Source organism: Podarcis cretensis (assembly GCF_951804945.1).
Source record: "Podarcis cretensis genome assembly, chromosome: 2".
Lineage (NCBI taxonomy): Eukaryota > Metazoa > Chordata > Lepidosauria > Squamata > Lacertidae > Podarcis > Podarcis cretensis.
Genome location: NC_137171.1, coordinates 32,465,379 through 32,492,656, shown reverse-complemented (window position 1 = coordinate 32,492,656; position 27,278 = coordinate 32,465,379). Strand labels below are relative to the sequence as shown.

The 27,278-nt window shown below is 42.1% G+C and overlaps 1 protein-coding gene across 4 annotated transcripts in view; it reads right to left on the bottom strand.

Annotated features, from left to right (window-relative positions):
• SPAG9 (sperm associated antigen 9) overlaps positions 1 to 27,278 on the bottom strand; it is an 85,933-nt gene that overhangs the window by 13,919 nt on the left and 44,736 nt on the right. For all 4 annotated transcript variants that reach the window (XM_079967371.1, XM_079967372.1, XM_079967370.1 and 1 more), the window contains 16 exons: positions 26,313 to 26,502; positions 25,269 to 25,368; positions 23,704 to 23,825; positions 17,862 to 17,919; positions 15,692 to 15,844; positions 15,547 to 15,598; positions 14,976 to 15,106; positions 12,713 to 12,769; positions 10,953 to 11,126; positions 8,875 to 9,004; positions 6,566 to 6,661; positions 6,075 to 6,242; positions 4,842 to 5,013; positions 3,225 to 3,452; positions 1,782 to 1,977; positions 1,436 to 1,558 (listed from right to left, as the gene is read on the bottom strand). In XM_079967371.1, coding sequence (XP_079823497.1) covers positions 1,436 to 1,558; positions 1,782 to 1,977; positions 3,225 to 3,452; positions 4,842 to 5,013; positions 6,075 to 6,242; positions 6,566 to 6,661; positions 8,875 to 9,004; positions 10,953 to 11,126; positions 12,713 to 12,769; positions 14,976 to 15,106; positions 15,547 to 15,598; positions 15,692 to 15,844; positions 17,862 to 17,919; positions 23,704 to 23,825; positions 25,269 to 25,368; positions 26,313 to 26,502 — 2,150 coding nt within the window. The remainder of the gene's footprint in view (positions 1 to 1,435; positions 1,559 to 1,781; positions 1,978 to 3,224; positions 3,453 to 4,841; positions 5,014 to 6,074; positions 6,243 to 6,565; positions 6,662 to 8,874; positions 9,005 to 10,952; positions 11,127 to 12,712; positions 12,770 to 14,975; positions 15,107 to 15,546; positions 15,599 to 15,691; positions 15,845 to 17,861; positions 17,920 to 23,703; positions 23,826 to 25,268; positions 25,369 to 26,312; positions 26,503 to 27,278) is intronic.

Sequence of the window (27,278 nt, the reverse complement as noted above, 5' to 3'; positions counted from 1 at the left end):
GTGCTTACCTTTAAAGACCTTTACTGAGGGCACAAACCCTTTTGACATAGCAGGCACATTTGGGAACTTGATAAATTGTTGTGGGCACCACATTGCGCATTAGCCCCAGCCATCAGTAATTAGGGCTGGACAAAAATGCTTTAGCTTTTTTCATGCCTAACAGGATGGAAGTGGTGCGGTCTTCCTGAAAGATCTCCCTCTCCCACCCTCCCTCCCTCTCACATTCATTCCCTCTCACACTACCATTAGACTTGAACAAAGCCTTTAATTGGAATCAATTTCTGAGTCTAACTGCAGCAGGGAATGGGACAAAGTGCCAAGAAGAAGGTTTATTTCAAGTCTACTTGTGGCAGGGACATTTTCAACAGGGGGTGGCGGCAGGGGTGTGTATCACAGCTAGCTAGGGGAGAGCTAACCTCCAAAACCACCCTATCCCTGTTGCAATTAGGCTTGTGGCAAAGCTTCTATCCTGGGCTTTTGGAGGGAGGCAGGGATGTGACAGGCAACAGTAAATATCCACCATGCTTTAAGACTGTTGTCAGGGGGCCTTCTCTGAGTGCTTCCTGTCAAAAGTTATGCAGGTGGCAACCCAAGAAAATCGCCTTTTTGACAGTGGTGCTCTAATTTACTGAATGCTCTCCTCAAGCAGGTTCACTGGACTCCTTTGGGGGGAATGGTGGGACAGAAATGTAAAAAATAGAGTGGAAGACTGTTTTTTTAAGCTCCCCCTGTCTTCTTTTAGCAGAAATTGGTTTTAGCTGCTGCTCTGCTTTTAAAATCCTATGTATAACTACAGTGGTTGCGAACGGGATCCGTTCCAGAGGCCCGTTCTCAACATGAGCAGAATGCAACCCGCATCTGCGTGTGTCGCAATTCGCCGCTTCTGTGCATGTGTGTTACGTCATTTTGCGCGTCTGCGCATGCGGCAAAACCCGGAAGTAACCCATTCCGGTATTTCCGGGCCGCCACAGGATGCAACCTGAAAACGTTCAACCTGAAGCAAACGTAACATGAGGTATGACTGTATTGTGGTTTTTTTATTATTGTTAGCTGACCCAACAGTACTCTTGCTTAAGGGCGGGCTATAAAACTTTACTTATTAAAACAAAGGTGCAATACTGTAACAGCAGAACCTCTTATCTAACCTCCCACTTTCAAGTGCCAGGTTTAAGTTATTTGGCTGGGTCTCACATCACTGACTGAATATGCAGATGACTGGGTGACAAGATTAATTGGGGCTTAGTCAATCATCGGTGTTAATTGTTTAAAAATCTCACCTGAATCTGTAATTCAGAGCAAATTTCAAGGTTGAGGTTTCATTTTTTTAAAAAAGGAGAGAAATTATTTACCAGCCTCAGAAAAGGAAAAAAAGTGAACTGATCACTAGACACATTTCCATTAGTGAAATAGTTTGGAATTAAGGTTCCTGGTTTACCATCCATTCTGGGCTCCAAGCCACATTGTTGGCAAAAGGCTGCTCATTTTCTGTGCTTCTTCTCTTACGAGATCCTGCTCATTTGGCAATACAGCAACATCCTTATACAAATCTGACTCGTTGCTGAGAGGAAGGGGAAAGTCAAATGGTTAAAATATGAAAAGGTTGTTCAAAGTACACTAGGCTTGTTTCAATACTCTTCTACTTAGTCTGCACATTCTAGTAATTCCAACTTAAATTTAGGAGCTCAGTACCACAAGATGTTAATACATTTGTCATTAGAAATGCAGTATAATCTCTTTCTGCCTTTACTTCTCCTTTTCTGTTCATGCCAAGGGGGGCATACCTAGGTTGAAATGCTGGAGAACCCTCTACGGTATCCTGAACTCCCAAAGGATCTGTGAAGACATGTTCTGTGTAGACTCCAGTTTGTGCAATATCTGCAGCTTCTTCTCCTGAGCCAGCATTGACTTCTGTCGCCTCGGTCGCTTCCTCTGCCGTCTGAATGTTCTCGTCCACTGCATCATTCTCAGCTGAAACGTCTAAGGTACATTTTTCAGTTATAGGTCACTCAGTTCCTTAACACAAGAAAGCATGCATGAAAATGTGTGCCCTAATGAGCCACTCCTTTGGTTCTTTCTACGTTCCTTTTTGTTTTTTATACAGAAGAGACGTATCTAAACTGAGAAGATAAGGTGATGTATGTAGAATGGCCAAGTGGCAGAATTAGTCTGTGTCAAGTCTGTCTGCTAAGCAGCATCATTGTACAGTGGTGCCCCGCAAGACGAATGCCTCGCAAGACGAAAAACTTGCTAGACGAAAGAGTTTTCCGTTTTTTGAGGTGCTTCGCAAGACGAATTTCCCTATGGGCTTGCTTCGCAAGACGAGTTCTTGTGAGTTTTTTCCCTTCCTCCCCCCTTTTTCTAAGCCGCTAAGCCACTAATAGCCGCTAAGCCGCTAATAGCGCTAATCCGCTAAGCCGTTAACAGCCGTGCTTCGCAAGACGAAAAAACCGCAAGACGAAGAGACTCGCGGAACGAATTAATTTCGTCTTGCGAGGCACCACTGTATTATGTATGCTCCATCCCTGCTACAAAGAACACACTTCTTCTGTAACAAATCAGCATGTTGAATTAATAAGCTCAAATGGACTACAAGCATGTTGTCTGCTCCTAAAGATATACTTTTACATCCCCTGGATGGATAGAGGTGTGAAGAGGTTCAATTATAATTAACCCTCTGGACCTGCTCTCGGACAGGAATGATCAAATTACTTTAATAGTGGCTGAATTCTTGAGTGCTGTCCATGTAGAAAGACTGGGCCATTATAAAGAGATTTAGTGGTTCTTAATTGATCGGTGATGTGGTAGTGTTATATTGTATTATTTTTGCAAATTGATTTTCTCTGGAGTTAAAGATCTGACTGGGACAAACATTGTTATGCTGAGCTCGTATTTTGCACAATTTGAATATGGTGTCTGTTTGATAGTGTGTGGTTTGCTATGCCTAATAAAGGATATTCGGAGAGAGAGAAAATTAACCCTGTGATTATCACTTAGGAGAAGTGCAAGGCTTCTCCTTCAGACCATGTTTGGATGCAACACTAAACTATATGATAAAAGCATTATGTGAAAGGGCTTCATGCTTGGTCACTTTCCCTCCAGTAAACCATCTTTCCTCCCTGCAAGGAGATCTGAAAGTTTTTGCTTCCATTTTAAAATGCGATAACTCATTTTTTTCATGCTGCAACAAACTACATTTTGAATAAAAATTGTGAATGTTTTCATACCTGGCTGTTTATTTGTCTCGGGGGAGGCACCATTGGCACTGTGGGCAGCAGAAGGCCCTGTAATGCCCTCTGCCGTACAACCAACTACTGTGATTCCTCCTAAAAGACTGTCTGTTTCTGCTGAGCTGTTGCTATTCATACTGCCAGACAAGGATGATTTGTCCACCAGACCAGAGTCCAGTTCTTGTGACCCTTCTTCTCCTGTAGGATAGTCAGTTTCGCGGGCTCCTGAAACAAAAATGTAAGGTTTCATTCAGTACCTTGGATAGTTAACTTTTCGGTGCCCTTTGCGGGTTGGTGATCTTCATAAAATACTTGCAATTTGCTGTTATCATAACACAAAATCTAGCGAAGCTAATGCATGCCTTCACATAGCTTACCCACCAGATTTCAGTGAAATTGAAGAACAAGTCAGAAGTAGATGTGAAAACAGGCATTAAGAAGAGGGAATTGTTATATGTATGGTTGCTATGATGTAAAGGTACAAACAAAGCAATTAATTCTTAGTGTTCAGAAATAAAAGGGAGAGTTCCTAAAACATACTTGTTGAACTTGTCTAGTTACTAGGATTCTACTTGTTTTAAACAGCCAAAACAAAGTAGCATTTCTGACAGCAAAGGTTTTAATTGTTGGTGCAGAGATGACATATCCATGACTAACTTAACTTTTCATATTAGGTTCTTAGGAAGAATTTACAGCACTGCTTTAATGGAGTTAGGGCTTCAGGCTCAGGTAGAGATAAAAGACTGTATAGAACACAATGTAACAGCACCACCAAAAACTCCAAAATAAATAATGTAAATGAAGTATATATTTGTCTATCCTATAGCAGCAATTATTAGCTTCTTTTAAAAATACAGGGCAGGATTATTTTTATGCATATTCTATTATTTATATGATGTTAGCTGCTTGGAGCCCAGCTCCGGCTGGGGAGGGCGGGGTACAAATAAAATTATTATTATTATTATTATTATTATTATTATTATTATTATTATTATTATTATTCTATAAGGATTTCCACTTACATAACCAGACGTCCACCCTCCTCCCTCACACCCTCCCCAAATCTGCTCCTGAGAGTTGGGTGAAGCCTAAAACTGGTTTAGGGGAATAGGGGAGAATGCTCCATTGCACAAGCAGAAATTCTTGTCCTGACAGAACACAGGACTTAGCACTATGTTATATTCTACCCTCAGACATTAAATTGAGGGTTTTCACACTTTACATAGCAAATTACACCTTGGTTGTGCTTGCAGGTAATGCACATTTGTTTGTTTTAACCATAGTTGGTTAAAGAAACCAGGCTTAACCTTACAGATCATAGCGAAGTCATTGCAGCTTGTTTTGTCTGATGTACAAAAAAAGTGGGTATGGATGTACAAAAAAAGTTGGAAGTTAAACAAATCATGGCTTAGCCAGGTTTTGAACGAATCAGGTTGTTCAGTAACAATCCATAGCAAAAGCTGAATTGACTTGGAGTTTACTGGCCAATTTACACACATTATGACTACCTGAAAAAGGCTTACTGCCCAGCTGAATTTTAACAACAGTTCCAAAACAGACAGAAGCAAACCCATGTTAACTCAAGTAATTGCCCCCCTCACATGAGTCTTTTACCTGGTACACTAGCTATACAAAGCACATGAGAATTACAAACAATGAAACTGTCGAGGATGTTTCCTGGCTGGTTGGCATCTACAATGATGACTTTTGTAGCAGAGTGGGTGCTAGTACAGATCCACACAAGGCTTGACAATTCTTCCTGGTTTCTCAGCTCTTTCTGCTGGTCCTGTGTAGGCAGAAACCAAGACCAACCAATGTAAATGTTACACAATATGCAGGCCTAGTTTGCATATAACACTAACCTAAACCGTGTATTAGTGTGAATGAGCAAAGGTGTGGGATTCCCAGAAAGAAGATTAAGACTACTGAACTCTTCCCCTGGTTCTACTGCGCTACCCAGAGCGATGCCATGATCCTGCCAAGGTTATGTACAAACCCAGGCTGACACTGCTTTCCATCAAACAAACTGCCCACAACCAAGAACAAGCCTCAGTTACAGTTTATAGTTTGTCTGAAGTGAGACAACTAGCTTTGCAATGATCAAAACAATCCCTGGTTTAGCCCTGGGAAGAAAGGCACCAGCAGGATGGCAGGAGGAGCACTGCAGCCACAGTATTCTCTGCTAGGAAACCCTCATGTTTGCCTGATCATCTGAAGCCATCACTGGGCTTTGCCAACTGGGTCACAGTGTCATTTTAGAGTTTACTAATTCAACCTTATTTTTATTTGGTGGGGGGGTGGCAGAGAATCACATTGTGAATTGCTAGGTGTATTTTCTACAAATGCAGACGAATAAACAACCAGAATTACTAAATACCAGGAGTGTTGCAGGTAGTTTTACACACAAACTCCCCCACATTATTTTCATAGCTATGCAAAATACACTTTCATGAACTAAACCGAACAGGCAAGTTTTCTGTCACGCCATAAACATGCTGGTCTTGTGGAACTAGATTTTTTCGTCTTCTCCAAATGCTCCACCTAGCCACTATAAAAGCTTTGGAACCAAGAAGCATCTAATGGAACCTAGACCTAGATGGACGGATACAATACAAAACCTGTTGTAAAAGCAAATGAATGTTTTTCCATGGAAATCTGGGGTCTAATGAAGACTAGTGAACTAGCAAGCAAATACTGGTTCTTGTTCATGAGCAGGCACCGAAAGGTTTTTGAACCAATCATGCCATAATTATTGAATTATGAACACAATATTGAAGTTTTCTATTTTCTTGAAGTGTTAATAGATTTGCAAACAGTTTCACATTTTGATTATACCTCTGACCTTACCTTGAGTTCTTGATCTAATCTATCCAAGCTGCTTTGTGATGCGCTCCTCTGTTTGTTGCTCTCTGCATCTAGAGTCGTCACATCATTGTAAAACACACTGGCACCAACCACTGAACCGCCATCTCTTGTCTTCCCTCCTGATAAATTAACTCCTACAGCACACCAAAGCTACAAAACAAGTGAACTTTATCAAAACCTACTGGGAAAACCTGGTTATCATTTCTTTTTATAAGACATAAAAAGACAGCAAACATTCGTTGCACCCTATCATACATTATGCTTTTAGGGAAATAACAATATGACAATATTTAAAAACCAGAGTTTCTCAAAAGTATTTATTAAGCACCTGCAATTTAAATTAAACTAGGCATTGCTCAGAACCTAACAAGGCTATAACTTGCTCGTGCAGAATTAGGCCTCATCTAAAAATCACTACTGGGGCATTCTTTATTTGAAAAGAGGGAACTGGAGAAAAAGAAAGACAGATGTACCTTCATGGATGTATCCTTTTCATCGAGTGGCCTTAGGTAAACAGGCACAGGTAAGTTCTTCATTTTGTTATCACCCTGGCCACCACCATTTACAACCTAAAAAGTGAGAAAGAAATATTTACTTTGCTTCAAAATGTTTCTGGCATCTTACAGACCAGTTTGTCACAAGCCCATATCAGAATTTGATAGGTTTGCCAAGATGACCAGAATATTAGACTGTCTGGGAAGAACAATCATAGATCCACTCAGTTTAAAGTCATACACTAGTGAGATCAAAGCCAGAGGGGGGCAGTATTGTAATTTTAAAAGTCTATCTTGCCAGATTAGCTAAGAGGCCCTTCTCAGCAGCTAATATATATAAAAAAGGGGGGAGTGTAAAATAAACAAAGCCTTATGCACAAAGACTGGGAGGGGGTTAAAGCTATATTTATCTATGCAGATCATAGTTTAAGACAGGGGTCAGCAAACTTTTTCAGCAGGGGGCCAGTCAACTGCCCCTCAGACCTTGTGGGGGCAGACAATATTGGGGGGGGGGAATTGAACTACTTCCTATGCCCCACAAATAACCCAGAGATGCATTTTAAATAAAGCACACATTCCACTCATGTAAAAACACCAGGCAGGCCCCACAAATAATCCAGAGATGCATTTTAAATAAAAGGACACATTCTACTCATGTAAAAACATACTGATTCCCAGACCACCCCGCAGGCTGGATTTAGAAGGCGATTGGGCCGGATCCGGGGCCCGGGCCTTAGTTTGTCTACCCATGGTTTAAGACCTTGAAACATTTTCCATAAAAATATGCAAGGTAGCACACATGTTCTCAAACTTCAGAAAAATGTGCAGTAACAACATTCCATTACAAAGAGGTTTGAACACAAAGCCATCCCACTCTTCCCACAGCTCAGTGACCTTTTACTGCTAGTTGTTCTTTCTGAACAGCAGCATTTGTGTTTAAATGGGGAAATTCTGCCTTTTAATAAGAAGGATAAAGAAAGCCCAACTTCCCAGTTTAAACTAGTTCCAGATTTCATGTTTACAAGTAAACACGATAGCTCCACAGATCACCAACGCTTTGTGATCACCACAAAGGAATTGCCTTCAACTATTAACCAGAAATCCTTTGTGTAACATGCAGGTCCCTGGGTTCAGATGGGACCCTGCTTAGGGTTTCCTTGTTTTAGGTCTCCTTTCAGCAGCAGCCCTGGAATTTCACAATGCAGTGCTAAACTGCTTTGCTCAGTCCCATACCTGCACTATGTTAATCCTGCCTTCATTTTACTAGGCTTTTAAAATACTTTCTAAACCTTTCAAGGGTGCTTTAGTTTTCTGTGAAGCTGTAAGGTGGCTTTAGGTAATACTTGGTTTTAAAGAAAGACTGCAATGTGAAACTGATGAGAGGTTCAACACTATCAACTTGTGGAGATAAATGATTTTTATCACTCTACATTTGTTACTTGGCTTACCAATACCAGGATGCCTGTGTTTTTAACATCTTTTTAATTTTTATGAATGGCCACTCTTAACATTATTGCTACCCGCAAAAGCTTGTGCCACAATAAAGTTGCTCGTCTTTAAAGTGCCCCAGACTTGCTGTTTTTAATTGTCGATTTTGCTTTAGCTTTGTCAGGGTATTATTCTTGTGTGGTGCCTTCATTACATGTATTTAGGCATCAGGCAAAAACATTCCTCTCCTCCCAGGCCTTTGGCTAATTAAACAATCTATGGCCTTTCAAACTGGTGTGTGTGTGTTATTTTTCTTTCTTTCTATACAGTCATACCTCGGGTTGAATACGCTTCGAGTTGAGCGTGTTCGAGTTGCGCTCCTCGGCAACCCGGAAGTAACGGAGTGTGTTACTTCTGGGTTTCACCGCTTGTGCATGTGCAGACGTTCAAAATGACGTCATGCACAGAAGCGGCGAGAAGCGATGCGTGCAGACATGCCGTCGCTAGTTACGTTTGCTTCTAGATGCGAACGGGGCTCCGGAACGGATCCCGTTCGTATCTAGAGGTATCACTGTAGTATGCATTTTTGCGTTTTTATACTGTAAACTGTCCTGTGATCCTCAGATGAAGTGTGGTATAGAAATATAATTAAGAATAATAATTCTATATGGCAATTTGTAGGCATGATAATATCTGCACAGGTATTTTAAATAGCTCCGTGTTTTGGCTGAGGTTGATGGAATTTGGAGGGTTACAGGTTTCCCACCTTGCTGAAAATGAAATTGCCTTCGGTGACCTGCCACCACAATATCCCCAAACTAAAACACATGAACAGGGATGAACAGTTGATAACACAATACCTGTTTATATTTCTGAGGAAGGCTCCAACCAAAAGCTTGCACTCTACCATCTTCCTTCTGAACATGGGCTTTCACTTGGCGGTACTGTTCTCTCTTCTGCTCCCTACGTGAGGCAAGACTGGCCTCAGACCTTGGCAAAAGGGAAGGACACTTTTTAAAAAAAATTCCAAGTTCCTCTATATCTTCCAGAAGAGTTTGGATTTGATATCCCGCTTTATCACTACCCGAAGGAGTCTCAAAGCGGCTAACATTCTCCTTTCCCTTCCTCCCCCACAACAAACACTGTGAGGTGAGTGGGGCTGAGAGACTTCAGAGAAGTGTGACTGGCCCAAGGTCACCCAGCAGGGAGGAGCAGGGAAGCGAACCCGGTTCACCAGATTACGAGTCCACTGCTCTTAACCACTACACCACATTGGCTCCAATCCCCATTAGCCCCAAAAAACTTTTCAAAGTTATGTAGGGGGTGGCAGAAGAGGTTTTTCAAAGTTAATACGCAAGTGAAATCTGTATTACTCCCCGGACACCATACTTCCTTCAAGGTACTTGTTTTTTTCTCTCAGTGAGAAACTGTCAGCACAATACTTCTAAGGTTTCTAGGGCAGCATGGCTCTCCGGCACAACCTGCTGCTGAAGTCTGCATCTGGTAACGTATTTGGATGAAGAGGGGGAAGCAACGTCTGACGCTGCAACCAAACTGGTATGGTGGAAAGCTTTAATTTGACGGTCTTTTTAAATTACCCATATTCTGTATTCCACCCAAAGGCTAATGTAACAATCAGGCCATATGACCTGAGGATTTGGGAATTCTAATCATGGAGAGGATTTTCCATTCCACCCCTTCATCTCTCACATTAACAGCCTTAAGAGGCTTCTGGTTATACCTGGAAACCCAGGATGCCTTCTACCAACCCCTGACGAGAGGACAGCAACACTTTTATTTGATGAGGACTTGGCAATGCTGATTCAGACTTCTGTTATCTAAAGGATAGACTACTCTAATGTTCTCTACATGAAGGTGCCTCCCAAAACTGTATGGAGGCTTCAGTTAGTATAGAACTGGCTGGTATTTGTTGGTGTAGTTTTATGACGGGAGAGGAAAACAGCGCTTTCCTGCCCCCCGCCCCACTTTACTCCACAACCACATTCTTTTGCTTGCTGAAATATTTGCCCAAACCAAGCTGGGCTACTTTTTAGCAATTTCAAAAGTTGTTAGGAGGTTGTGCATATCCTGGCAAACTTTTCAAAGGTCCCAGTTCAGTTCTCTCTTGGCTCCTTTGGTCTAATAAGATCATAGGGTTCCTAATGGGGTACCACTGGAGGAGACTGTCCCTGAACTACTCTGGTCCTAAACCATTTAGAGCTGTACAGATTATAGCACCTTTCACTGCGCCGGGAGGAGCCAGCCACAGATACATCAGAGCACCAGTGACATGCGTTTCTGGCCTACGTCCTCTGATTCATGTTAACTTTGCAAACACAGTTAACAAAAGCTCTACCTGGGCAAAACATACAAACTGAGCACTGTGAATGGAAACACTGTTGAAGAAATGAAAGTCGGTGCTGAAAGGCAATGAGGGATTTTAAGCACAAGTTACATTAGTTCAAGTAAGGCAGTAAAGGGCATTATACTTAAGGTATACCCCTTCCCATTAGTGTGTGCTGTATGGATATCATGGGTTATTTTACACAGAAGTATCATAAAGGGACAAGGGTACTGCTTAATTCCATGTTTGGACCAGATAACTAGATAAATATGGGCGAGGATATTTCTGAGAACAAGCAAGATTCTGGCATGGCATGCTAACTAGTTATGCAGCCCCCAAGCATAATAATATAATAAGTAGAATAAATTGTTGTAACTGTTATGCAACAGAGGCTACCACATTTAAGCACACAGTCTTCTTTTTGTCCATAAAAATCCAACAGCTACTATCTGTTATTCCAATACTTCAAGGTTTGATCAACCTGAACCCTGGTTTTGATATTTCTACTACAATACATGCTGGCATTGCTGATATAGTCAAATAATTCTATATTGCTGGCATACTTTTAGTTTGTATAAGCAAAGCAAGTCTTACTCTTCACTGAGGAAATCGAAGGCTTTTGATTTGTCACTGGGTAACTGGGATAAAGTGCTGCTTCTTTTCTTGACTGATGGAGTAATGTGGGAGGTTGGAGCATTGTACTTAACATTAACTGGTGGTTCTGGTTTCTTAGCAGTATTGCCTGATGAGCTGAATAGTCTGCTAAAACTGGAGACCACAAAAAAAGTAGAGGCATGTGAGTACACAGACACACCCAAAAGCCAAACTGGCTTCAAATGTACAACAATGAGTAAGGAAACATAGTAAGAAAGGAATGGGCCCAAACAGAGCAGCCATTAACTGTCCCACACAGCTCACACCATCAGAACAGCAGCATTACGCTTGCAACAATCATAATAACTATTCCATGCACATCCAGGCCAAGAATGAAGATAAAGACTTGGCATTTACGCAGGGGCTAGAGAATGCTCTGGTGTCTGAAAATGTGGTGTCAAAAACAGCTTTCTATATACATACAGGGCTGGTACAAAAAAAAGTGATGCTGGTTCCTATTTTTATTTTCATGTATTTACTTTAATTTCCATCTTTTTATTGCCTGCCCTTCATCCTGAGGTCACAGGGTGGGCTGGACTCCTGCGCCTGAAAATCTGAAATGCTTCTCTATCTGTATAGCAAATTTCTAGACCCGAGATAGTTAAGGCCACCATAGGCAACACCACTCAGTAATTCAGGCTCTGAAGCATTGATAAACAGTATAGTTTCCCCAAAACTTATAGGCACAGAAGCAGTTTGATCATTATCTGAGTTGATGTGCCATAGTGATTAAAAGCATGAGCTTTGCTCCGTAAGTCACACAACTCATCACGGAGCTTGGTAAATGTTCCTTAGGCAGGATGCTGCCTCCATCTCACCATTATTTATAACATGGAGATAAATCTGGCATAGCCCACAAGATTGTTGTAAGGATTGCAGATGGTTTGCCCAAAACATTTCATGTAACCTAAATATCATTGTGTATATCATGTGTATGCCACAGAGTACAAGTTTACTAGACTACCAGACTATGAGTCCAGATATAGAGGATCCATAACTTCAATGAATTCTGTTTCCCCACAGCAAAAGGCAGGGATGGACAAGATTGGTTTCAGTTCAGAATATGAACTACAATAAAGGTAAAAGAAACACAATTCCACAAGAATCCAGCACCTTCACATCCAAGTCCTGCAGATTCACTACTATTTAGACAGGAGCCCAAAGATTTCTATTAAATCTTAAACCGCAAAAAAGTATTAAACAAAATAACTTCTGGGATCCACAAGATTTTAATATTTAATCACACAATAATTAATCTCTCACAATTTTAGTACTCTCTCACATTTGGCTTCATTAATTACGTTTAGAACAAGGAACATAAATTAGCACTTCAAAAATTCTCACACCAAGTTCTGGGGTACTTGAAATTATATGCAAACCACACCAAAAGCTACCCAAACTTCAGTTTACTTTCATATTCATAGAACAGCTGCTAACAAAACTCTGCACTCTTGTGTCAGAATTCTGGTTTCTTTTTTTTAATGCCACAATTAGATTAAGGCAGTCATGTTTCTCGGCCAAGTGCATAACCAACATTGCAAGATGCATCTTACAATCTGTCTTTAAGGTCAGTCTTACCCAGTTGGCATTCTAGATGGCAAAGAGAAAATAGGTTTGTTGTTATTGGTTCCTTGCGCAGTAAAGAAACAAAAATGGCTTTTGTGTATAATACCAGCATCTGATTGCGTTTCAGTACTTACAACTGCCAAAGGCTTGATCTCTTCTTCTCTTGCATGGCTGGATTTTCTCGTGATGCCCTGAAGAAAAAAAAAAATCAAAAGCTAATTAGCTGAGCAATAGGATGACCTAGAATGCTCTGCACGACACATCAAAGTAGCAAATGGCTCTTGTCTGATTGCAAGATACAATACTATTAAATTGATGAGGTGGGTGGGGAGGGATTGCTGAATAAACAGGGTGCAATTTAACATAGTGCTAAGTGGGGCATGTGTGTGCAGAACAAGGCCTGTTTGAGCAGAAAGACATTTCCATTCTTCACTTCTTCCTGTGTATCTGCCACATGCCCTCTAAACCTGTTCTGGGTTTAGTTGTACATGAAGTAAGATTACTGTTCAACAAAATTAGTATCTGGATATTCTAAAAATTCAAGTTACTATTTTGACCGCTCATCCTCTAAAAACACACAAACATATATCTGGTGAAGTCTGTCTGGTGAATGGTAAACAGTGTAAGGGCATCAAGCGCTTTTCAATCTGTTTTTTTGTTCACTTGTTCGATTTTACAGAAGGTTAAGTTCCTGACAAGATCATCCACTGCTCGATGATGGTTTTGTCCACCTCATGCATGCATTAGGAAAGCAGTTCAAACAGCCAAGTGTACAAAATAATTTCATCAGAGGAAGTACCAAGCATTATGGCTGCAAAAGCTGCATGTGCAAGGAATACGGGGACTGCTCCAAGGTAGAATGTGGCTCATGCAAAACAAGTCAACTTAGTCACAAAGAGGTCTAAATATCTTTCCATAGTAAAACTAAACTGCAGCAATCACATCCAACCATTAGGTGGCAGCCAAATGAGATGTTAAAAGTACAGGAGTGCCTAGGGAAGAAGTTCAAAGTGAGAGGTGCAGTACGCCCCTCCTACTGCTGCAGATCATCTCCTTGGAGTCTGTCTGCCAAGCACCATCTCTTCATTCAGAGATATGATACTAAATGTGTGCCCAGCTTTTTTTTTGGGGGGGGGGGTGCTAAGAGCTAAGCAATGGGTGGGGAGGGTATGAAGCTGCCTGGTCCATCTAGATCAGTGTTTCTCAAACTTGGGTCCCCAGCTGTTGCCAGACTACAACTGCCATCATCTCTAGCTAGCAGGACCAGAAGTCAGGGATGATACAAGTTGTAGTCCAACAACAGCTGGAAACACAAGCTTGAGAAACACTGGCTCCTTATTTTCTGCCCTGACAGGCAGCAACTCTCTGGGGCAGCCTTTCTCAACCTGCGGGTCCCCAGATGTTGTTGAACTACAACTCCCATCACCCCTAGCTAGCAAGGCCAGAGCTCAGGGATGATGGGAGTTGTAGTCCAACATCATCTGGGGACCCACAGATTGAGAACCACAGGAAGTCAAAGTTGAATAAAATATTTTGGAAGATAAAAGGGGGAAAATATTTACTTTCATTATTATCAATTTTTGTGTGGGTGTGGGTGTGTGGGTCTCTGCACATATGTGTGTTTTTGTATGGAATGTTTGGGAGGAAATAAGACAGTAAATAACAAATAACAAACTAAATATTGATGTATGTAATTTTTACTTCTTAATTATATTTAGTGGTAGTATGGTTGTATTGTTTTTGTAACATAAAAATCATTCAATAAAAATTATTATATAAAAAAAAGAGAGAACCACTGCTCTAGGCTTTCAGGCAGGACTCTCTCAGCCCTACTTGGGAAGTTAACCTGGGATGCTCTACATGCAAAGTATGTAGAAGGGCTACAGCCCTTCCTCTTTGATGGTCCGGCCCCCTTGACTGTTAAAAATAATCTACTCTCCACAACGCAATACAGTGGTACTTCGGGTTACATACGTTTCAGGTTACATACGCTTCAGGTTACAGACTCCGCTAACCCAGAAATAGTACCTCGGGTTAAGAACTTTGCTTCAGGATAAGAACAGAAATTGTGCTCTGGCGGTGCAGCGGCAGCAGGAGGCCCCATTAGCTAAAGTGGTGCTTCAGGTTAAGAACAGTTTCAGGTTAAGAACAGACCTCCAGAACTAATTAAGTTCTTAACCCGAGGTACCACTGTACAATAATAGCAGCAGTTTCACAGATTCACAGATTGGTAGAGTTGGAAGGGACCAAAGGATTATTTAGTCCAACCCACTGCAATTATATGAGAGAAGGAGAGAAAGAGAAAGAGAAAGAGAAAGAGAAAGAGAGAGAGCGCTATCCAGCATTGCAACCATAACCGTAAAATACTATGAACAAGCATAAGAAAACTGCACTTGCCGTATCATCTCAGTCCATCGCACTGCTTCTTGGAGCTCCATTAGCCGCTCTTTATACTGATTTCTTTCCATGAGGACACGGGCCATTTCAACCCGAGTGAATCGCTTTCTCTGAGCAGTAGGAATGTCACTCTGCACATGGGGGTGGGGGGAAAAGAGAACCAAGAATGCTTCACGTAGCAAATTATGTGCAGTTTAAGGAGGAGTTACTTTCTCTTCCATCACCAATGAACTGCACTAAGGGCCTAAGACAGTCGTTTCGAAATAATTTACAGGTGTTTATGGCTATATATAAAGTGCAGTAATGGGAAGAAACAGTGCCAACAATGGAAGCGGCCCCTCACAGCCCCTTGGTGTCCAAAGGAGGGGTGGGGTGGAGGAAGCAGACTAATTCAGCATCCCCCAGATGTCATAGTCCACTCTACAACTGCAGGAGGAGTTGCAGCAGATAAAGAAAGGACAAGGGCACACTTCTTCTCAAAAACTCTTTCAAAAGGTCAGGGTATTTTAAGAGCAATGTTACACAAATAAGAAACAGGATTAGATAAAAAGCTGCCAGTGCAATTACATACATCATCCTCTTCCTTTGCTTTTTGCCTCGCTTCTTCTGCTTCCGCTCGGGCTCTAAACAAGATGCAAGAGTTATCAATGAAGTTAGTTGCAGAATCCCTGGTAAGATCTTCTCTGCTGTACATGAAACAAGCGGATTACACTCACTTTCTAAGTTCTTCTTCCAATTCCTTGTTCTTCTCTTCAAGCTTTTGTTTGGCCAGTTTTACAGCTTCCAGCTCTCCTTTCAGCACATCCTTCTCGCAGGTGAGCTCATCTACTTTTGCTATTAAGTCATTCTTCACCACATTCAAGGCATTTCTGAAGACAACGAAGATAGCTGTAATTAGGTCATTTCTACCAGTATCACATGAGGGACACGGGTGGCGCTGCGGGTTAAACCACAAAGCCTAGGACTTGCCGATCAGAAGGTCGGCGGTTTGAATCCCTGCAACGGGGTGAGCTCCCGTTGCTCGGTCCCTGCTCCTGCCCACCTAGCAGTTCAAAAGCACATCAAAGTGCAAGTAGATAAATAGGTACCGCTCCGGCGGGAAGGTAAATGGTGTTTCCGTGCGCTGCTCTGGTTCGCCAGAAGCGGCTTAGTCATGCTGGCCACATGACCCGGAAGCTGTACGCCGGCTCCCTCGGCCAATAAAGCGAGATGAACGCCGCAACCCCAGAGTTGGTCACAACAGGGGTCCCTTTACCTTTACCAGTATCACAGAAATTGATCTATTTATTTTTACTACCGTTATTTCAATCCCATCACAGGAATTCAAGCGGCAAAGAGTTATGCCCCTCCCCCCACTTACAAAACTAGCTTTGGGCAGTATTAAACTAATGAGTCCCACTAGCGGAAGCCTGCACTATGCCTTCCACCAGGAGAATCCCCAGAGCAGTATGGGGAGGGTGCATCACCACATCTGGCAAGCTGAAATGTTTGCACTGATGGAACAATTGCCGCAGCACTACGCTGGCACTGGCTGCCCCAGATTCATATTTTGTGTCCCGTTTCTATTCATAGCGTCAGTTGCAACAGCTTGTACAAAACTTACTTTACAACATTTGTTTTGATTCGGCAAATAGTATAATATGCCATATTGGACTAGCTCAGGGTTGTCTAACACTCAGTTTGGGGTGTGTGTGTCTAATATTGCCCCCCAGGACCCCTCTAAATTTGACAGCAGCAAAAATGATTACCGTATTTTTTGCTCTATAAGACTCACTTTTTCCCTCCTAAAAAGTATGGGGAAATGTGTGTGCGTCTTATGGAGCGAATGCAGGCTGTGCGGCTATCCCAGAAGCCAGAACAGCATATGGGATTGCTGCTTTCGCTGCAGCAATCCCTCTTGTTGTTCTGGCTTCTGAGATTCAGAATATTTCTTTTCTTGTTTTCCTCCTCCAAAAACTAATTGCGCCTTATGGTCTGGTGCGTCTTATAGAGCAAAAAATACAGTAAGTGAACACAGTACTGGGCAATAACCCACCTCCTTATCTGATCTGTACACCTGGGGGGGGGGGCAGTATGCCTGTGGGTGTCTGCGCACATGTGAGAGTGCTGAGTGGCCACGCCCTCTTTTGGCCATTTCCACAACTGTGTATGGCCCCAGAGGGTTGGTGAACCCTGTGCCCCAAAAGCGCCAACCTCACCTAAACTAGTCTAGCTCTGCGACATCTAAGCAGATCCTCTTGGACAGTGCTTTTTTCTGGGGGTACACATACCCCTAAACATTTTGTGAATCTAAGTTTGGCCTCATTGAGGGGCAGTATTTCAAGTAGGAAAATGAGAGTAAACCTAAACATTTTTAAAGAAAAAAAAGCACTGCTCTTGGGAACAAACAAATTAGTGAATGAGGGCGAGTTGTTTCTGACTGTCTTGAAGCTATTGGTCAGCTACACTTTAGAAACCCAAGCTCTAGTGTTCTGAGATTCCCTGTGCTTTTTGTAATTTTGTACCTTTCATGAACTAAAGGAATATGTAAGGTAAAAGGTAAAGGACCTCTGCATGGTTAAGTCCAGCCGAAGAAGACTATGGGGCTGCGGCAGTCATCTCACTTTAGGCCGAGGGAGCTGGCGATTGTCCACAGACAGCTTTCTGGGTCATGTGGCCAGCATGACTAGACAGCCTATTATATTAATTATATTAGCCATTAGAGATCAAAATAGTGCAAACACCTAAAGCATCAACTAACCTACATCTGTCACCTAGATATACGGAACAAGGGCCTTGGGAATAATTGATTATATCCTTTATGAACCAACAACCAGTCTCATGATCAATTTTAAAACAAGTTTAGCAGAAGCAATTCTATGTTCAACAGCTGAAAAAGTTACTCACTTGGTTTCTAGCAGTTGTGTATTTTCTAAGATAAGGTTTTCAACTTCACGACCCATTCCTTTCAAAGACAGAACAGAGTAAACAGCTTAAAAACATTGAAATTACTAGTGCAAGTGCTAGTTCTCAAACTTATGTACCCTGATACAGAGTTTAGTGTATGGTGCTCCGAGGTTCATGTGGGGCTACTATGTAAGTGGGACTCCACATTAATTTCAATGGAAGAAACTGCCCTGCTTGCACATGGATTAGCTTCCTCCACTGAAATGTATTCAATCATTTATTTAATAGAGTTGCATACTGCTTCTCAATGAACATTTCCAAAATGGTTTACAAGCCACCTGTCAAACCTTCAATAAAATATAAAAATGGAAGAACAACCTATGCAGGTAGGATTGTTCTTGGAGTTTATCTAAGCACCTGATTCCTTAATAGCTGAAACGGCAGTTTTCAAAACTAAATCTTGCTGCTGGACTTTTAAAGTGTTCAACAGGTAGGCTCTCTGAAGCCCAGAAGAAGAATGCGAAATATTTTCAGTCCAAGAATCCAATGTTTAACTGCTCTTGCAGAATATAAATTGTATTAAAACAACAAGTGTTGAAAATCGATTAAAGTTGACACTACAAATTTAAATTACGTATAATTGATGATGAAAGCTGTGTTACAACACAGAGAAGAGATGCAGAATGTGAAAAAGCTCAAAGACAATGCAATGCCCTTGCAAATGTTCCCCAAATGAGATGACACCTTACCAAAGAAATTATGGTCTTTAAAGCCCATGAATCCCATGAAGAGCAAGAAGAAGAAGAAATATTTTATGTAAGGAGAGCAGTATGAGTGAGGTACAGCACAATACTAGAGATATGAGTGATTTCAAAGCAAAGCCAGCAGTAAACGCCTGAAGCCAAATTATGTTCTGATTTAAAAATGACTCATATAGTAAGACAAAAACAGTTAAAAGAGCGTAGTGTCAAAAAGTATGGTCAAGATCTAGGAGAAGCCTCAGTGGACCAAGCATTGCTCTAGTCCGGCATCCCATCTCTAACATTGGAACCTCCAAGAAACCCATAAAGAGGCTATGAGGCTTTCTTCTTCAGTTTGTCCCCAGGAATCTAAATCCCAAAAGGTAACACTGCTGAAACTAGGGGTTCCATTTAGCCAGGGAGGTTGTAGAAAGACCTACACCCTTCAAGACTGACTAATCCCCACCTCCTGCCACTGCCTCTTGAAGCCACCTGCCCATGGCCATCACCACATTTTAAAATAGGGAATTTAATCAGTTAATTATGGGTTGCATGTCAGCCACACACTTCTTTCTTTGGTCCCTTTTGAATTACTTTCCTTGGTTCTTTTTGATGAAGGCATGGGTGTGGGTGGGTGTGAACACACACACACACACACTCACACACACATATGAAAATAAGGTAGTGCCCAATTTTACTGAATGACCCCAAGGCAAAGCCAAAAGGACACACCCACCCATCTAGTCTTTCCAAGCCACACATAATTTACCTGTCCCACATCACCCCTTTTTCTTTTCCTAAAGTCTCAAATGCTTAAGGGTTTCCACAAGGCTGAAAATGTTCCTGACCATTTTAGTTGCCTTATTCTGCACTTTTCCCATCTCTGCAGTATCTTTTTAGGGAAGAGACAGTGAAGACCGTACTTGGTTTGTTGGTATAAATCAGGCATCCCCAAACTCGGCCCTCCAGCTGTTTTGAGACTACAACTCCCATCATACATAGCTAACAGGAACAGTGGTCAGGGATGATGGGAACTGTAGTCCCAAAACAGCTGGAGGGCCGAGTTTGGGGATGCTTGGTATAAATGGTGTTACAAACACTGGCAGCGGTTACTTTGTTAAAGTGTGCGTGGGGGGGGGGGGAATGACCTTTACAGCTTATAATATACCAACAGTTACACATTTCAGACCTCTGAAAGGTATCTAAAGTTATAATGCTCCAATAATATTTTGGGGAAGCGGCAATGTCATAGCTACATTCTTGATGGCTCACCATAAAAAACAATGGGTGTTTAAACTGGGCTTCCCTTCTTACATCAATCTTAGAACACAGGTCGATAAAAGGTTACAGGTTTCTGGGCAAATCTAGGAAAATTAAGACCCTGCTAAAATGTGTATAGCGTTGGAACGTATTTGCTATTTACACATGTATTTGCAAAACTGAGCAAATGAGACCAGCTCCTCAAACAGAATAAGCACGTAGTAATTTAGTGCTTCTCCACAGCAAATGGGCTGCCCTGCTCACCTGGCGGGAGGCAGGGAGGGCAGGTCCATATATTTACACCACAAGCTGCCCACTCTATTGAAATGAACAAGGAGGGGAGCTCTGTGCACCCACTGGAGTAGTGCACAAAGTCACTGGAACAAGGCCAATATCTTGCTCCTCGATTCCTTAAGCATACTGAACGTACTCTTTTGAGAAACAAGGATCATATTCTCTACAACACATGGAATGCTGACTGATGCCAGGGAAACAAGGTATCTCGCTTTAATGTGGCCGCTCTCACAGTGCTGATGCAGATGAACAGATCAAAACCCACCTGCAAGAAGTCTCACTGTTGGAGAGGGGCTGCAGCTCAGTGGCAGAGCATTTATTTTGCACACAGAAGGTCTCAAGAAGGTTCAATCTCCAGGTAGGGAAGGGAGAGAACTCTGCCTGAAACCCCTAGGAGCTGCTGCCAATGCTGAGCTAGGTAGACCTGTGGTCTGAATCAGTATAAGGCAGCTTTCTATGTGCTGCACTTGCTGCACAGGAGAAAGGAACTCTGCCCTCATTCTGCCAGGATAGCAGCATCACAATGCATTCTTCATGCCCTCCAACTAGCCAGCTCTTCAATTTACATCCTGCAATGTGTTTGACATGTGCTTGTGCTTTAAATACATTAGAAGGGGGCCCTGTACTCAGTGATCAGCAAACAGTCATGATGGTTTCAGAAGGTTTGTTTGTTTGTTTATACTGCCCTTCATCCCAAGATCCCAGGGAGGATACAAAATGAGAATACAAAATACTTCAAACCCTGTTCTTATTTCCAACTGCTTCTCCATGTTTGGGTCATTTCACAAGACAGTACTTGGGCCAGTATCTGCCTATATCTGTAGAAAATAATGGGTCTTTTCTTCAAAAGTGGCTGAAGTTTGAGTTTGTAGAGGATTTCAAAAAGTGCTGTTCGTAAAGATAAACTTATTTGCACTACACTTTTAACTGCTGGTGTCCCTAACAGAGAAACGATTATCAAACAAAATGGTTGGGGGGGGGGAGATACCAAGCAGGATAAAAACCAAAATAACAACATATATTATGATAGCAGCAGCCAAGAATATTGAACTTCAAAACAATCACTTTCGAAAATATAAAAAGCATACACACCAGAATATTCCCCTGGGTATGCAGCCCAAGAGAAAGAAAATTGGAGAATCCCATGTAAACTAACATTGTGGAACCATGCTCCATAAGTCAAACAGCAGATATATTGCATATCACGCTACAAAATAAGGCATTTCATACAAAATGCACACTTATTTCAAACTGAGTCCCACTGAACTCAGTAGGACTTCTGTATAAACACATTAGGATTATTGTGCCGCATTTAGTCGTTTCCCTTCAAATCCTAGAAGATCCAGGCTAAAGTCTGGGATCCTACTACCCTTCAAATGTTGGATTCTATTCCCATCCAGCCATGATGGCCAAAGGTCAGGAGTGATGGAAACTGTGCTCCACCAACATCAGGAGGGTAGCAGGTTCCTCATCTTTTTTAAATAAAGTCAAATCATAAATGCTGTTTGAAATAGATGAATGAAATTTATATTGCCCACCACAAAGAGAATAAAATGTACTTGAGTATCTGCAGCACATCTGTTGAAACACATAATTGTAGCCGAGGCTACATGCAGAGTTTTGTAACTAGGGTAACTACCTTCCAATAATAATAATAAAAAAATCCTGGCACCTGGGCTATGCCAGGGCATGTTTCCTGCTCAACTCCAGAAAGAGCAGAACTACTACTGAAACCTTTATTTTCATTCCTGTGACTGCAGCAGTGCCTGGCATATAAGTGCTGTGCTGGCATTATGGCATCAAAATGAAGGTGCACCATAGGGAAGCAGACAAAAGAGCAATCCCACTAGCTGCAGTTGCCAAGTGATATTGGCCTACCTCAATTGCTCAACAGCCGAGCAGTTGAGTTCAACCACCTGGCCCTTTAACGCTTGTGCTTGGGTTACACAGTTCAGGCATGTACACTAAAAGGAAGTGAGGATTCTGGCTAACCTGAACAATTCTGACATTTTCACACAAAGTCATGGCAACCATCCCAGAGATGTGACACAACTGGGTAGTTGCCTATTTTTCTTCCTGATCAGCTGGAAACACTCCCTTGTCAACATTGTTTCCTTCTGTGAGTACTTATAGACTACTACTATTCCATTTGCTGAATTTAAATCTGCATTCGAGGTCTTGCTTGTAGCTCTGCAAATATGACATTTTGCAAACTTGGCCTACAGCTGATTTTGGGCGATTCCCTCTTCCCACTGCAGCCCATCACTTCTCATCGCATGCTCTTCAGAAGGGGCCACTGACCCTCTAGATACTTTTCCGGAAGCACAGGAGGGAGAGGGGCAGACGACTACCATTCAGCTTGAGTTTTTCCACTCAGTAACCAAACCTTCATCTTCTATTGTGCCCATGGCTAGCTAGAATCTTAGGCTCACTATCCAAAATAATATTTAGCAATTACAAACATTTGCCTTTTTCTGACCCTTTTAAATGGGCCTCTTTGGTCTTCTTTGTGACCCAAAATAGAAAATCTGCTTGGGGAAATAGTGTACATTACAAAATGTGCCCCTCTTACAGCGGAGTATAGGGCTGCTATAGAGGCATCTGGCTTACTGATTCCATATGATGCCAATGTTTGACACTGCAAAAGACATCTGCTGACAGCCTGCAAGAACCAACCCACCAAACTGCTATTGGGCCTTGATTTGCATCAAATTGGAATCTACAAAGTTTGAGCAGTGCTAGGTTTATTTATTATGTAGGTTTAACAATTCTCCTAATGGGGATATTCTTACATTCTTTAACAGAACTGACTGTGGAACTGGGCTCATCTCCTTTAACTATAACTGGTGGAGAAGTTCCGATCTGGAAAAATCATCTAGGCTGTAATGGATCTGGATGGGGGTCGTTAGAAAGGGTATCGAGAGGGACCTCTGCATATCAAAGAATGGAGGATGACTGTATTTCAGAAATGAGACCCCTCCTGCTCTTGTATGCTGATGACTGATAGAGACAGGAGTAGCCAATGAGGGCTCTATTTTCAGCTTGCTATTTACCAAATTAAACTGGTTATTTCACCAGTCCTTAAAAACTCAGAGCAAATGCTACATTCACTTCATATTTGGGTAGTCTTGTGCCTTTGCTTATTATTGTACAGGCTGATGGTTCTGGGGGCTGTTTCAGATATCCTCCCCATGTCACATGACTTCCTTCTCACCTGGTGAGTAGCTGCTACACATGCTCTTAAACCTATCAGGGACTCAATGGAACTTACTTCTGAGTGCAACCTAGGACTGCACTAAAGCAGAGATCTGAATAAATAGTCGAAAGACTCCCTTTGGTAAAAACCTCATAAATGTTTTCAACTTCACCATTTTTAATTAGTAAGCATTTTATATATATAGAAGAAACTTACTTAAAACGAAGTACTGAACATGAATACTTTTCTCAACAACTTCATTCCTCAACTCTCACAGAAAAATTACCTTCACAGTTCTTAAGCTGAAGAAATGGATGGAAATCAACAGGATTTTTTTACAATACCCACTTACCCAGTAGGTCTGCTCCTTCATCCACATCCCCTATCAGACCAGTGCCAGCAGAAGATAGTTCTTCAAACAGTGATTCTGTATTACGATCAAATACTTTGTTCTCTATGCCTTTGGTAGGTGTGCTGCACAACAGAATTGGAATTTAAAAGTCAGGGGAATAAAAGTTTTAAAAATATGTAAATGTACGCACACAAATGAGTGTCAATATGTGCGGGCACATGGTCTTCTAAATCACTTCATGTGTCTGACAATGTGGGTTCTAGCCCATAAAAGCTAATGCTGCAATAAGCAGTGGTAGCCAATGTGGTGCCCTCCAGATTTTGTTGGACTACAACATCCATAAACCCTCAGCTAGCACGGCCAACAACTGAGGATGATGGGAGTTGTAGTCCAACAGCATCTGGAGGGCGCGACATTGGCAACCGCCAATATAAGTCAGGCAATACAGTCAGGTGTGGCTCTAGAATTATGTGCCAGAAACCTACCAGTGGGTGCCCTTAACTGTCAAGGGGCAGAAGCATAAGGCACATGTGTCAAGGTAATGCTTCCTCCCCACTTACCCCAAATGCACAGCTCGTCACCTGGGTTACTCTTCCTCTCATTCACTTGTCTGGCTTTCACTCCTTTCCTCTGGCCCACCTCCCCACGGCACCAGTAGGAGGTCAGCTCTCCTTAACTTCTCCCTCCAAGAATCCTCTGCCCTTGCATTCTGGAGCACTTAAGCAGATCAGAAGCAGCACAAGACTCTCTCTCTTGCACTGGCGGAGGAACGGGGTGCGGAGGGCGCGGACCACCCTTGGCACCACTATTCCAGCAGGGTGCCATCATGGCGGCCTCCCCGGACATGCGGCGCGCACCCACCCGCGTGCCGGGCGCCACGGCCCCACAGGTGGCACACCATGCCCCCAGAACGCAAGCCACGCCCTCAGGATGCGTGCCACACCCCTGCGGACAGCATGCCACGCCCTCCGGGGCGCCAGCCACACCCCGCCTGCTCTCTGCCCCCAGTAGCAGAGCATGCAGCTTCGCCCCTGCTCTCACACACACTGTTCTTAGCTCTTCTGGAAGACCCTGAGTAAAAGGACAATGACTGCTGCATAACACACTGCTCTGATCTTCTCGGCAGATCAGGACCCTTTGCACTGGGCGGACAGGCAGTCAAAAGCAGAGCAACAGCACAGTGGACAACTGTATTGCTTCAGACATTCCCAAGCGTCCTATGCAACGTGGGCCACGTATGGGCCTTTGGGGCCCTGGCATCAGCCCAACAAGAAGGTTGGGGGCTTATAAGTGGAATTCAACATAGCATTAAGTATGCATGCAGGGAACAAGGTCTGCTGCGCAATGGGACTTCCTCCCACCCCCGCCTTCACTTAAACCTGTTCTGGAGGGTTTCCCCAGTCATACGGAGCAGGCCCAGGGGGTATGGGGGTGCACAGGAGGTGGGGGGAAAGGCCCAGTGCATGAATGGACCTCTTCCACACATGCAAGAACTTAGCTGAACCCTGCCCTGTACATTCCCCCACCCGAAGATCTTTACGGATGAGAAGTGTTCAGCAAAATACCTTGAACCTCTATATCCACTAAGGTCTTTATCCATATCCAGCTCTGGAGTGGATTCGATGATTGCCTGAACTTCAGATTGGTCTTCATTTTCATTAGAACCTGGGGAACAGATCAGAAGTAACTATTTATTCCCAGTTACAGATAGGTAGCCGTGTTGGTCTGTCATAGTCAAAAGAAAATAAAAAAATTCCTTCCAGTAGCACCTTAAAGACCAACTAAGTTAGTTCTTGGTATGAGCTTTCGTGTGCATGCACACTTCTTCAGATACACTGCAGATAAGGAGTGGTATCTGAAGAAGTGTGCATGCACACGAAAGCTCATACCAAGAACTAACTTAGTTGGTCTTTAAGGTGCTACTGGAAGGAATTTTTTTATTTTATTTATTCCCATTTCTTTTTCATCCTATTCCAAGAGCTTAAGGGAACTACTATGTATCTTATTTTAATTTCACAGCAACCCAAATGAAGCAATAGCTAAATTATGAGATTAAGCACTGCCAAAGACCAGAGAGATTCACGGCTGAACAGACATCTGAACTATAAAATTACACTGGCAACAAGTTAAATGGCCACTCCATTGCCCCTTAAATGTTACAGTAATTTTTTACTGCAAGGATGACTTCACAAAGAAGACACTTTCTGCACAAAACACATTTCCATATAAGAAATAGTTTTTTCCAGTTTATAGATCTTTAACATTTTATTAATTCATACTAAGTACATTTTATTAATTTAAATACATAAAGGAGGTATGAATATTTATACTTCATAGACCATACAATGGATTTGGAAGCCATGGGGACAATTTTGTCCCCAACCCCAGTGTGATAACCACACCCAAACATACTTGCACCTTATTACACAAGAACACCATGTTTCCTAAATATTAATCAAGAACATCACCCGTTCCTCTAAATATTAATCAATAACTATTCTTCTGGAACTTAGTACGCACACATATTTACACGTAAGACAGGAAAAAAATTCAGTTTTAAAGTGCGCATAGTATTGGCTCTAGCCACACAATCTATTCTAGGAACTTACCAATAGACACATTTCTTGTTTCTTGGGCTACTTGCACTTCAATGTTCTTGTTCCCTATATCGGAGTCCTTCTCAAGCCCTTCCTTGTGTTCTTTTGAGGGAGATTCAGCAGGCGCAAGGACATCTGAAGCAGCAGTTAAGACTGGCGTAGTACATTTGGAACCTGCTTGGCTAACATCAGAAAGTTCATCCTAAAGTGTAGAGAAATTCAAAGTAATTACAGAATTTATATGATAACATTCCCAGTCACCGGATAGATACTAGACTTGTTGGAGCCAGTTCTCCTCCTAGACATGTCTGCATAACACCATCTTAGTTACCTTTCAGGAGCGAGGAAAAATCTGTCCTATTCTCCCATGGTTGTAATAGTATTCAACATCTCTTTAAAAAAAATTAGATACTGTTTATACTGGCTCTGCTGTTTCTATACGTGTGATTTAAATGCTTTTTGACAGTGCATTTTTGTCTGATTTATTTGTTTTTATTGTTGTTGCAAGGTGCTTTGAAATCATTTACAGTGAAAGGAGGGAGGAGAGAGAGAAATTCTATAAGTTAGGTAAAAAAATAATGGTCAACACAGAAATTGTACTGCTTCTTCTTAGTATTCAGTTGAGCAAACTGTGCCATGGAAAGTTCCAAGATCATTCTCAATGGCTCAGAAAACGTACTTTTTCCGGGAACTAATGTAAGAACTAAGTGTATTGCAAGCAGAAAACATAGCTGAATTTAAGAGACATTTTGCCTGCACAAGTCCTTGTGATCCTCTTTCATACTGCAAAATAACGGGTTACGACCATATTGTTGAAACAGATTGAAACTACAAATGCAACACTGGGCAATCCAGCGTTAAATTTCAAAGCTTTACAGAACACTTGCTTAGCATTTGCATAAAGAAGTACATCAGAGTGGCATTTCAACAGATCCATTTATAGTGGCATATGACAAAAAGAGAAAATCTCAATTTCAA